Source organism: Trichomycterus rosablanca, chromosome 9, assembly GCF_030014385.1.
Source record: "Trichomycterus rosablanca isolate fTriRos1 chromosome 9, fTriRos1.hap1, whole genome shotgun sequence".
Taxonomy (NCBI): domain Eukaryota; kingdom Metazoa; phylum Chordata; class Actinopteri; order Siluriformes; family Trichomycteridae; genus Trichomycterus; species Trichomycterus rosablanca.
Genome location: NC_085996.1, coordinates 23,458,482 through 23,471,873, shown reverse-complemented (window position 1 = coordinate 23,471,873; position 13,392 = coordinate 23,458,482). Strand labels below are relative to the sequence as shown.

Here is a 13,392-nt window from a genome sequence, read left to right as displayed (position 1 = left end):
ATTTCAGACACATTGAGTCGAATGATTGGTTGAAAAAGACAGTTATGCTTGGAAGAGTTGAAGGTAAAAGGAAGAAAATAGCCTGCAACAAGACGGATGAATACAATTACAGGAACAAAACAGAAGACAGGATGTTTGAGGACCCAAACAGAAGACAGGATGTTCTAGACAAACACTACCCACAATGTCGCCAGTAGTCGGAATTGACTTGGTGGCACTAAATGTGATATAGCGATTTGATTAAAGGAATAAATTATAAAGCCTGCAGTATATACAACTTGTGAGTTGAAGTGTTGATTTAATAATGCACCTTATGAGAATGATTTTTACTAGAAAAACTACACAGACAAAATAATTTGAGCCAAGTTTTATTATTTATTTGACTAGTTGCAGTAATCCGTTTTTCCATTTAAAAATCCTCTGTGCTGCCCATAATTTACCCATCTTTCAAACGAAACCTGTCAAATATTGACAATGAAATCTTCAGCTTGGAAACTCTAAAAAGACCAGTAAAAGACCTTAAACATACTTTAATAACTCAACAGAAAATTTATCTGAAATGTAATCTAAAAACTGTGGCAGGCCAGTTTAGAAACTTCAAGACTTCAAGTCTATAATTACAGCATGATGCTAATGGACGAAGTGGCTGAAGAACAAAAGGAGTATGCAAGCGAATCCAAACTTCAGTTTATTACAGAATAATTATAGAAATGATTCAGCCAAAAATGTCCTTCACACAATTTTCCCCCAATGTAAATGTAGTTGTTTGGTATAAAACTACAGCAGACTGCACAAAGCATATCTTGACTGAAGCTACAGGGCTGTAGGTACAAAGGAACGGAAACACTGCAGGTCTGTAATCACATAGTTGCCTCAAAATAAACTGTCATAATAAATATTATGCTTTTGAACTTGTAGCAGAATATGAAGGCCTGTGACTGACCTGTGACTGACGCTTACATTTTCTACCTTGCTAGAGCAGCCTAGGTCAACTGTAAGCGTTCTTGAAGTGAAAACATCTAGGAAAAACAACAGCTAATATCATTGTGTGCAATGTCTGAAGTGGGCTTGCCTCTCAACCCTAAAGCTGTAAAATTGCCTTCTCTGGACTGGTACATGAAAGTGTTACATGTCTGTACAGTTCCAACTCTTGGATCTGGTCAGGAGATGTTTCTCGTGAGGCCTCTAACTCCAGTAAAAAAAGCCATCGTATACATCAACATTCTGAAAAATAATGTGCTTTTAAGTTTGCAACAACCATTTAGGGAAGTACCTTTCCTGTTTCAGCTTGAGTTCTCAATGTCCAAAGTGAGGGGCATTAAAAATGGTTCGTCAAGTTTAGTATAAGAACCTGACAGTCCAACACTGAGCAAATCCAGCACATTCGGGGTGAGACAGTCCAATACTAAGACCATGCATCTGTTTTAAAATCTACTGGCAAAACATTACAAAGGCATGGTGGCTGTTCTGGTATCTCGCAACTTCATGCCCATAGGTTTGAATGAAATGGTCATGTACCAGGTATTCAAACTCTTGACCTTATAGTTTCAGCAATAACTTTTGTGGAAGAAAGACACTCCAGCATTAAAATGGCTGTTACTCTAATAAGTCTGGTACAAATCTATTTAAACATTATCACAGTTTGAGGCAAGTGTGTGACCCAGCCGTGAGAGTAGTCTTAGTTCCAAACCCAAAACACTAAATGCCTGCATTTGGTAATCACCATATGTTTAAATTCTTAGTACCAGACTGACCAGTTCAAGCACACTGACTAGGTAAAATAAAAAGATAAAATAAAAGAGGGAATAATTAGGGACAGAAGGGCAGAAAAAAGAAAGACCTAACTGTAACCCCTCACAGAGACTGAAAGCAAAGTCAACCAAAACAAAACCCACTGTAGTTTTTAGCACACAAACACACTGCACCATTCACAGCTGTACAGTCATCCTTTGTAAACAGGGCAGAAGTGGAGCAGGTATTTACAGAACAGCCCGAGAAAGTCTCTCCTCCCTTCAGAATCCAGTATCCGGCTTAATAAAAAGGGCAGAGAAAGCAAAGGCGAGAAACACGATCCCACCGATGATCGTAACTGTGGAGGTAAAAAATAAAGCAGTTAGCAAGATGCTGGATGGTTTCAATTCAAAATCTATGTTCCTCTGTGACACATTCTTACCAGTTCTGACTGATATCTTCTGAGCTACCATCCTTCCACCAACTACAGCAAGACCTGTGCAAAGGCAATGTCCTAATGTTCCACCCACGGCCACTCCAAATGGATCCTGCAATAAAGAAGAGCCATCAATAATTCAGTGTCAGGATTTTTAAAAGCTATTATGCTTATATTTCCAATATTTTAAGCTCTCATCATCCTCCTGATCAACAGTACCAAATACAAACCTTCGTTTGTTAGGATTTTAACGTCATGTTTTACACACTTTGGTTACATTCATGACAGGAACAGTAGTTACTCATTACACAAGATTAATCAGTTCACAAGGTTATATCAAACACAGTCATGGACAATTTAGTGTCTCCAATTTGCCTCACTGGCATGTCTTTGGACTGTGGGAGGAAACCGAAGCACCCAGAAAAAACCCACACAGACAGGGAACATGCAAGAGAACATGCAAACTCCACACAGAAAAGACCCAGACTGCCACACCTGGGGATCAAAGCCAAGACCTTCATGCTGTAAAGCGACAGTGCTAGCCACCGTGCCGAAGACAAACCTTTTAAAGGTATGTGTTTATGCCATATTTACTAATAAACCTAAAGTAAATGTGGTGGAAATGTATCTAAAACGAGAACACTGACAATACTTAAATGTTCTCCATATCTTCCCTCTGAATGCACTTTGGCAAATACATGAGTTTATAAAGACAAATACTTGAATCATTTATATCAGGAACATAATGAGTATAGAACAATCCTATATTCCTTCACTGCAATGGTGGCCCAGAAGTAGATGTATTGACTCAAATCTTAAACCCTAATATTCTAAATCACCAACTACTTGGTTTTCATTCACAAGCCACAAGAGTTCTCAAAAATAGGTAAATGAAGTCAACACCTCAAACTCGTTATTGTGCTCCTCAAACCATTCCTGAACCATTTTTGCTTTGTGGCAGGGCGCATTATCCTGCTGAAAGCGGCCACATCCATCAGGGAATATTGTTTCCATGAAAAGGTGTACATGGTCTGCAACAATGCTTAGGAAGGTGGTACGTGTCAAAGTAACATCCACATGAATGGCAGGACCCAATGAGCTCTGAGCCAGTCGTCTAGCCACAATCCCTATGCTTGCCCATTTATCCTGCTTCTAACACATCAACTCTGAGGATAAAATGTTCACGTGCTGCCTAATATATCCCACCCACCAACAGGTGCCATGATGAAGAGATAATCAGTGTCATTCACTTCATTGTTATAAACAAAGTATAAAAAGTCAAAGTAAATTAAAGTAAACTCATTTAAATGAATTGAATTTTTTTAAGCTATGTTTACAAAAACTGCTGCTATTTTTTCTTCAACTGAAACTAAACTACACCAAATACTAAGGTAATAGCTAAAACAATTATGTACTGTTGACAAACCAAACTCAACAATGCTCTGTATTGCCTGTAGGTAAACACTTCTTTGCACTTTCATTCACCACAATCACTGCCAAAAATTTATATGTTTGCCAGATCTGGCCTCCCAAGCCCAATTTAAAATGCTTGCCAACAACCTGTTGAAACCTGATGTCATCCTTCCAATCCAGCTACTGTAATTTTACATGGATATCATCATACTGCTTTCCTGTATTTATTAATCAACCTTCAGCAGGACTAAATTATGGTCGTGTGGCACACAACATGCTAGGCACAGGATAACCACAGGCAAAACTAAACCACACAGTCATTAGTTTTAATCAAAATAATTCAGTGGTTGTATGTGTATCTGGTAGCTTACCTCCCGTGCAGCCAGAACGATGGTAGCGAGCTGAGAACGGTCACCCCACTCAGCGAGGAAGGTGAGAGTTAAAGCCTGGATGAAGATGGGAGAAATAAAGCTATGCCACTTCCTCTGAGGCAACATGTTTGCTGCTGTCCCCGTCTCCATGTCTGGTGACCCATTAATTAGTTTATAGCGCTGGAGCTGAAAAGTAAAGACAAAAGGCATGTTTTCAAACATTATACTCTTATAGTATTATACTTTCAGCTGTGAATATAACTAGATTCCTTGATTATTCCCTTACCGCTGGCACCTTCTCTGCACTAGCCGAGAAAATCACAGATTAGCATGGACTCCCAGTGACTGCTTATTTTCCAAGCCAGCAGTGGATTTTCACAGACAGTCATGCTGTGCCCTGTGTGTATCCTACACCACTCATGTTAGCGCCTCAATCAGACAGCAGAGTTGCATTTGCAGTGACATTCCTATTCAGACTTATTAGACAATGACTATTGCAATCAAATGCTCAAAGATAATTGGGAAAGTATCACACATACACTATATGGCCAAAAATATTTGGACACCTGATCATGAGCTAGTTGAAAATTCCATTTAAAAAACAAATGGTATGAAAATAAAGTGACCTCTATGTAATCTTTTCAGCTATAACAGCAGCCACTCCTCTGAGAAGGATTTACTCAAGACTTTGAAGTATGTCTGTGCGAATTTGTGCCCATTCAGTCAAAGAGCATTAATATGGCTGGGCAGTGAGCAGTTCATTCCAAAGCTGTTCAGTTGCACACTCATGCAGGAACAGGAAAGGGTCTTTGCTAAACTAGTGCTGCAAAGTCAGAAGCATAGAATTTCCTTTATATAACCGATTTATTACATATGTTAGCAGTTGTTATGGCTAACACATTAATTTAAAAATGAGAAGGGGTGTCCCAAAACTTTTGTCAATATAGTGCAGTTTTGTAAGCGCATGTTGGGAGGGTATAAGCATTCTGTCAAACTGGTTTAATAGTGTTTTATATCAGAAATAACAGTTCAACATTTGATTATGCAAACTGATTCTGTGTACTGGTTATGACTAACATTTGTTCTCCGCAGCACATTTGACACATTGACAAGTGTTTTATGTACAACAGGCTCAACGTTGTTAAAAAAAATACACTACAACCAATACAAGACGTTTTTCTTTTGAGAGTGATTTTATTACTGGTAAACTAATAATTAAAAAATGAAAGCAGCATAAATATATAGCAACCTTGGATAACTTTTGTGCCACGTTTCTTTTGTATAAAAAGGGGAAGTAGGCTTAGTTGGATGACAACATTAAAATGTGTGGATTGTGTTCTGGTTTAATTATTACATTCTGGACAGTACATGTCTTAACAAGTCGTAATAATTATCATAATCCATCTGTAGTCAGAAGCCCAGAAGAACTGACCGGCCCTGTGATGGGTAAAAGAAATGGTGTTCATGTCTATCCAGCCAGTGCAAAGCTAGGCATTTTGGCCACCCATAGCCTCATGCTTAGTGAGATAACATAATCTTTACTTCGTAAAGGGGTTGTTGTGGTGTGATGGCAGAGAAAGAAAATGTGCATGTTTACAAAATTATGAGGTGTGCCAGCACCAACATAAACTTGAGGCTCGCTTGCATGAAAAGCTTGCAAGGCAAAGTAAAATAACAATAGTCTAGACAAGCTAGCCTCAGTGGATAAGGTGCTGGACTATTACCCAAGAAATTGAGGATTTAAACTCGGCCACCACAAAGCTACCTCTTAGTTTCATGGACTCTATCTGGTTTGTAAACAGTGTCACCCAAATAAAAGAAATGTAAATACCTGTATAATTTTTTTTTTATGGACCGTCTTGCTGTAGGCTGACAGTGCTACCCACTGAGCCACTGTTGTAGTTAAGTGATATAATGTGTAGTTTATGTGATAACATTATAGAACCCCACAAAAAACAAACAGAGAAACCAAATTATACCTCCTCATCTTTCTTCTTAATCTCAGCCTGCACTTCTTCAAGTTCCTCCTGACCTTCATTAGGACTCATCTTCATTCCCTCTCGTAGCATCCTCACACCAAAGATGGCAAACAGCGCCGTGGAGATGTAGTAAGTGTAGATACGTGGGATAATAGTGGTGGCATAACCAAAAAGGACTGAAAAGAGAACACCATGGTCAAGGTTATGTTAGGATAAATATAGTTAAAAATGACAAAGAAACAAGAAAGGTATTAACTACTAAAGCCTTAACACTCATTATTTGTTAAATATGGTTTTTACAAGGCCAACATGACATCATTAACTCATCCAAACTAAAGTAGATATTATAAGCCTTTTTTAACAAAAGCGATGTTTGGCTGGTTAGAAAGCAATTTAGATATTTAAAACCTGCTCATCACAATGATGTGGTTAAAAGGAAAGAAAAGTAGATTACATTTGAAACTGGTGGCACGTAGCAAACAGCAAAGCCTGCACTTAAAGTAATTCAAGTATCGAGTAACATACTCATTTGACAAACTGAGTACAGTAGTGTGCAGCCTGTAATGCAGTCATATTTTGCATGTGCCTTGAAAAGTACTGGAACCCCTGCTGCGCATAGGTTTATTGTCAGCATATTGTTATACACTACTGTGTAATTCTACCTAGTGTAATAACAGTGGAAAATGAGTCAAACATAGCCTAATTTATAATTTATCCAAGCATTTAAAATGATTATTACCCTTTTGGTAAAGGTGTGGAAATATGCAGGTTATACATATAGACTCTTGCTTAAGAAGGTTTTCATCTTTCTATAAGTTTGTGATGAGCACATATGTAAATAAAAAATAACAAAGAAATTATATGACAGGTCAGCCTTTTGGTTCCAGTGGATTGCAGAAAGACCAGGTATTCATTTTCATATAGTTTGTTGCTGCATAAACATGAGACCTAAACCTCATGCCTGAAATACACAGTCAGCTTAAATATTAACCAAAAACATTGCAGGCAGGTAATTATGCTATAATACCAACAGAACTAAATGTTTTGGGAGGTGTTTGCAGTGTAATGTAAACTATAGAATAGAAAGATAACATGGTTTTATCAGTTTTAACTTTGACTTAGTCATGGTGACTGTCCAAACTTCTATGTATGCTTGATAAAAGTGCTCAGCCATAATAAAAATACCTCAATTTTTACAAGGAATGTTTTATAGCTTTGTTAATAATCTGTCCTTTAACTGAAGAACAGCTTTAAATCAGGCAGACATTTACATTTTTTGGCATAAAATGCTCTTTTACAGTCTTGCCTCTCTATTAGGTTTAAGTCAGGGCTTTAAGAAGACATTTGAACTATTTATAAGAAAATGTATTTTTTTTATATTTGGATTATTGACAATAGTCTCTCCTCAGCTTCAACTGTAATGATCATAATCTTTTGACAGACAGTTAAAGCCATTCCTTTTTCCATAACAGCAAGTTAGTCAGGTCCTGATGCAGGGAACAAAAACATACCACCATGATGTTTGACAGTTAGATTTTTTTCCTGTAAAAGCCATATTTAATTTTGCCAGACATAATAACCATTATTATTTTTGCAAATAGTATGCAAGCACTAATGTTTCTACTGATTAGCGGTGAGTTCCTCATTGCTATCCTTCCATGAATCTCTTTCACTTGATAATTAAATTAAGTCATAAACAGAAAACCTGTGAATTCCTGTATACATTGTTGCTTAGCCATTGGAAAAGTCTTAGCAGGCCAGCCACTTCTGGCAAAATTGATCACTTAACCAAGGTTTCTTTAATATAAGAAATGGCTTTCAAGGTGATTTTGCAGCATCCAGAGGATTTATAACTTCTTCTGACATATACATATTTGTTTGCCAAATCTCTTCTTGAATTTTCTTAGATAAGCACCTGGCTGACTAGTAACGTTATGTACATGTAAGATTCATATTCTGCAGGGCTGGCTAAAATCGAACCTGGCTTTGTTTCATTTCGCCAAATTGGCTAATCAATTAAATTATGTGCTGGTAAGTAGGAGGGCAATTATGTTTTACAAAGGTGGTATATTTTTTAATGGAAGCATGTGCTCCTGTGAAAACTGTGAAAACATTTACACTATTTAGCTTGAAAGCCTTTTCTGATTAGGATAAAATAACAGTGCCATCAAATTTCCTGTACGGTTTAAACTAGAGATGGACCGATCGGGGTTTTTGGCACCGATTCCGATCTCCGATCTCCTTTCAGGGACATCGGCCGATAGCCGATTCCGATCGGGGGGGTGGATTAGCAGTAAATAAACTTAAAAAGAGCCTCACAGTAAAGATAAACCGGAGCAGCGCACGTGTGTGTGTGTGTGTGCCTTTAGAAGATACGCTTTGTTCACAGTATCACTATAAGTGATTCATTGATTCATGAGTTGATTCGTTTTTATGTGAAGCGTAAGTTTCTCTTCTCGGTTATCTCTCCGTGTTTACTGTTATTAATTAAATGTCGTGGTTTTAAATAAACACCAACTACTACAGAACATTTTGTGTGACTCTTACATTAAAAAGCTTAATTAAAAAGCTTAAACTGCTATTACCACAGATCTGTAACCGACCGTCAGACTCGTTCCGTCTAAGGAGCTAAAAGTTTTCTAAAAGTTAAGCAGATGATCCTGAACTAACGAATTTGGTAATGAATAAACGTTTGCCTCTGATTGGCTCTGTAACGTTTTCTGTTCTCATCTACATCACAAGTAAGAACCGCTTACGATTTACCAAAGTGAACCAGGAGTTTATATAACGTGCTCATAGAATCGACTCAGATGTGACCGGGTTGAATTATCTTTTTAAAGTAAATATTACAATCAGCAAAATTACATCGTATGAGCTTTCACGATGGTTTCTGTACGATTGTTGATGAATGGTGATGTGATGGTTGGTGCTTCGTAGCTCAAAGTCTGGATCAATCCACTGAGCTGCTAACTTAACGTGATCTTTATATATCACACGATCGGATCGGCTACTTTTAGGAAATATCGCCGATCGCCGATAGCATATTTTGATTAAAAATCGGCCGATACCGATTCATAGCCGATCGATCGTCCCATCTCTAGTTAAAACCATTTTAAAGTAAAGCTTTGAGGGGAAAGTACAATGTATGTTTATCTTCAAAAAAAGTCAAAATAATGAATTTCTTTCCACTTACCTGATAGACAAGTCATGAGACCCAGAGCCAGCATGGCTCCAGCCAAGACCGTTAGACGGTTATAACGCATGGCCATAATCGCCGCGATGAAGAAGGTTTTGTCTCCCAGCTCGGAGACGATGATGACTGAAAATGCGGCCACAAAGGCATGGATAAAACCAAGGTTATCTTTAACAGGCTCCTTTGCACTGACAGCAGGAATTGCAGGTTGACCAGTGCTTACTTTCTGTAAAGACAAAATAAGATAATTTTATGTTATTGACATAAACCAATTAACCAATTAACTAATGTATCTTTGTGTATGCTAAAAGATAGATTTTAAGTAAAAACAATGCAAACTACAAATTGTTTATGCACAACAAAAGTGAAATGTTGTACATAAAACAGGGAACTAGCATAACATATACTGGATGTATGCACAACAAAAGTGGGTGTTAGAAATTCAGCAAAACAGGAGCCAGACGAGACAGGATTTAGGGGGTTTGTAGGAGACAGGAAAGGGAGTAAGTGAGGGGTGAACTATTTTCTCATATGGGTTAAGTAGTATTCATTTCTAATTTTATTTTATCTACTCATTTAAACAAATACAAATCTAAGCAAATTTTCAAATTTGCCTATTTGCTTTTAAAAGGTACCGTCTTTACCAAGAATGTATATGTTAATAAGGCAAAGGGGGTTGGGGGGTTAGAGGGCCATGGTTTAGGAGTCCCAGTTTGCCATGTTAAAAATTCAATCCAAACAAAGTATGCACAACGTCAAGGGGTCTGAATGCTCTCAGAATCCACTGTATACATGTCCTGCATTTTATAGTTCCTTTTTATCTTCCTAGCCAACTAGTCGTAAATGCTGATTAGCTGATGATCTCAGTTAGGTGTGTTGGAAGCACATTAAAATGAACAAATCAAGGTTACTGCCAAATCTGGATCCAAAACACTGATCTACATTATATGTTTATAAATACATATTCAATTGATGGATTAAATGATTAGAAAAAGAAAACTTATGGTTGGTTGGTTGGTTGGTTGACTGATTAGAACAGACCTGGGCATTGTACATCCCCAACCGGCCCGCATGAGGTTCGTGGCAATTAAAAATCAGACGTACATCACACATGCAATATTACAGGATTGTTTGTGGCGGGAGCGCTGTCTTTAAATATCCGCAAGTTTGGATTTACGTGTGTGAGAGTGTATCAGCTTCACCGTAATGCGAACAGAACTGAGTGTGATTGACGGTCGAGTTTTTAACAAGACATGAACTGCTGAAGTATTTGTTTACTAAAGTAAGATGTAATGCTGGTTAACGATCACAATTTAGGCTTTAAATCGCTGTTATGGTACTAAACTGAGAAATAAATACAAGAACATGAACGATGCGGAGCGTCACACCTGAAGCTTCACTAACTAAACTGCAAAAGCAACAAGGACTTTTTATAAAGTTTAACACATCCAGAACTGAAGCAGTCAGGTCCAGCTTTGTGATTTTAATAAGAATATCCAACAATAACAAAGGACTGAAAAACAAATGAGGTAATTAGACTCAAAACTAAATAGTGTAAAGTTTAAAAACCTTTGTTTTATTTTTTTGCATTTGTTTGTTTAAATAGTAAAATAATGTTGATGTTTTTACTCTGCCTACTTCAAATTTTCTGATTATAACATCTAAACATTAACAGCTTATTAGAACTGCACAATTTACTGCTTTTAATAAAGAGTGAGCAGTTGTAGCCTAGTGCTTAAGGTACTGGACTAGTAACCAGAAGGTCGCTGGTTCAAGCCCCACCACCGCGAGGTTGCTGCTGGCCCTTAACCCCCAATTGCTCAGACTGTATACTGTAACTTTATTGTAAGTCACTTTGGATAAAGGCGTGAAAATGTAAATGAAGAGATAAAATTAATATTGAGCAGAATTAAGTTCACTTTATTGGTCCGGCCCTCCACAACAGTCCCAGTTTCTTATGTGGCCCCTTCGAAAATTTAATTGCCCACCCCTGGATTAGAATGTAGGTCATTTACTAGGACTGGGTCCCAAACTGCATACTCCAATACTAAAGATCTAGAATTAGTACACGACAATAATGTGTTTACACTGTTTCAACAAAGTGCATTTGGAGATCAAGCCTCAGTTCAGTCTCATACTAATAACCGATGTGTTTACACACAAAGTTTACTCTTGTCTGAATCTAGAGTTGATTAGCATTTAGCCAACATGCCGAATCAGACTGAAAACAAAGCAGAGACTCCTATACTACTCCTTTTACTATAGTAAGCTCACAGTGTTCAGTACCGACAATATCTGATGTTGTACAGTGAATATTGGAGTTGTTACCTCAGCCGGCTGCTGCACTTCTATCACTTTGTTTTCCTCCTGAATAGCACACACTCTCCCCGTCAACAACACCAGCAGCACCACTACCCGTTTCACCTCAACAGGCCCTGTACCGGCCCGAAGAGGCATTGTAAACCTTATCTTACACCGCTATAAAGTCAATATTATTATTCACCTGATACCGAATTATTAAAATAATAGAAAATAAACTCACTCCTCTAACTACCGAGCCAGCTAGCTAACTAGTTAAACATGTTCAGCTTCCCTAAGCATTAAAAGCCGCTCTTCTGGAGATAACTATCGTGCTAGCCGGTAGCTCAAGCTGATTGGTTAATTTTACGCACTCTAGCGATACGTCATACAAATCGAGTCATTGATTGGTTAAGACGCCTGTCAATAAAGCATTTTCGAAACGGTATACAGTAGGCTTGGTGTCGCTGTGATGAGTTAAGGAAGTACACATAGGAGAAACTGATATTGGAGGAGGAGTTGGAACATGCTGACGTGCCTTTTAAATTAAAAAGATAATTTATAAAACGGATAGTTCCGGTCCTAAAATCTGATTGGCTGAGCCGCGTTCGAAGCCGTTGTGAAATCCCCGATAAACGCACACCTAGGACCACCTCACATCATTCCATATTAATACGCCACTGAATACAAAAGTTAATGTTATTTTCGCCCTCATGTTGCCTAGCAACACTGTTAATCGAACTATTTTGCGTCGCGGAAGAACGCTTTATTGTAAGTTTATACACAATAAATACATTTATGAATTAAACATTGTTGTATTTATTATATTTTATGTTGACCGCCGTTTTATAAAAGCAATAAGCCACTCGAGACCGTGCATTACTGTTATGATTTTAGCACGGGGAAAGAAGTTTTAGGCACTCCGCTTCGCGTCGTGCCAAAAACGTCATCCCCGTGCTAAAATCACAGTAATGCACGGCCTCTCGTGGCTTATTGCTTTAATATATGTTTTATAATTAACATCTTTAGTTATTTCTCTTATATTTAAGTCTCTAACTTGGGTTTTAAGATGGACAGTGATTTTAAATTGGACCGTCAAATTGGTGCAGTAGTCAAATCCAGCTTTTTCCACCTGAGGCAGCTGGCAAAGGTGAAGTCAATCCTTTTACATGAGCACTTTCAAACAGCGATCCATGCCTTCATCACATCTCGGCTGGACTACTGTAATGCACTTTATTTTGGAGTCAGCCAGTCCTCCCTCAAACGTCTCCAGTTAGTGCAAAATGCTGCGGCCCGACTTTTAATGGGATCACGTAAGAGAGAGCATATAACCCCCATTCTGGCCTCCCTCCATTGGCTGCCCGTGCATTTCAGAGTACATTTTAAGATTCTGTTGTTTGTTTTTAAATCTTTAAATGGACTTGCCCCGCCTTACCTCGCTGAACTGCTCCATCCCCACACTTCTGCTCGGTGCCTCAGGTCAGCTGATCAGCTGCTCCTGGAGGTACCAAGGTCAAAGCGTAAGCTCAGAGGGGATAGAGCTTTTTCAATCGCTGCCCCTAAATTATGGAACAACCTACCACTCCATATTAGACAGGCCTCTTCACTGGCTATTTTTAAAACTAGTCTTAAAACCCATTTTTATTCCTTGGCTTTCAATCCAGCATGAGACTTCTCATTGTTTCTAGTGTTTGTTAATAATTATCTATGTACAGCACTTTGTCACAGCTGTTGTTGTTTTTAAAGTGCTCTATAAATAAAGTTGAGTTGAGTTGAGTTATATATTAATGAATTAATATCCACTTTGATCATGATCGCGGTAGTAGTCAGCCAATGCCACGTGAAAACAAACAAAAGGTGCAAGGCAAGAACACACCATGGTCAGGACACCAATCACAGGTCAACGCACCCTTCTCTAACCTAGGGCCAGATAAGGGTAGATAAGGCAAACAACACTTCTTTGTTCATATG

At 38.2% G+C, this 13,392-nt stretch overlaps 1 protein-coding gene across 1 annotated transcript; it reads right to left on the bottom strand.

Annotated features, from left to right (window-relative positions):
• Positions 1 to 355: 355 nt before the first annotated feature.
• Positions 356 to 11,713, bottom strand: tmem165 (transmembrane protein 165). The gene is made up of 6 exons (XM_063001267.1): positions 11,452 to 11,713; positions 9,124 to 9,349; positions 5,931 to 6,106; positions 3,952 to 4,137; positions 2,174 to 2,279; positions 356 to 2,089 (listed from the first exon to the last, which is right to left on the bottom strand). Exons 1-6 carry the CDS (start codon positions 11,578 to 11,580, stop codon positions 2,013 to 2,015), a joined length of 900 nt encoding a protein of 299 aa, XP_062857337.1. The 5' UTR covers positions 11,581 to 11,713; the 3' UTR covers positions 356 to 2,012.
• Between the last annotated feature and the right edge of the window lie 1,679 nt (positions 11,714 to 13,392).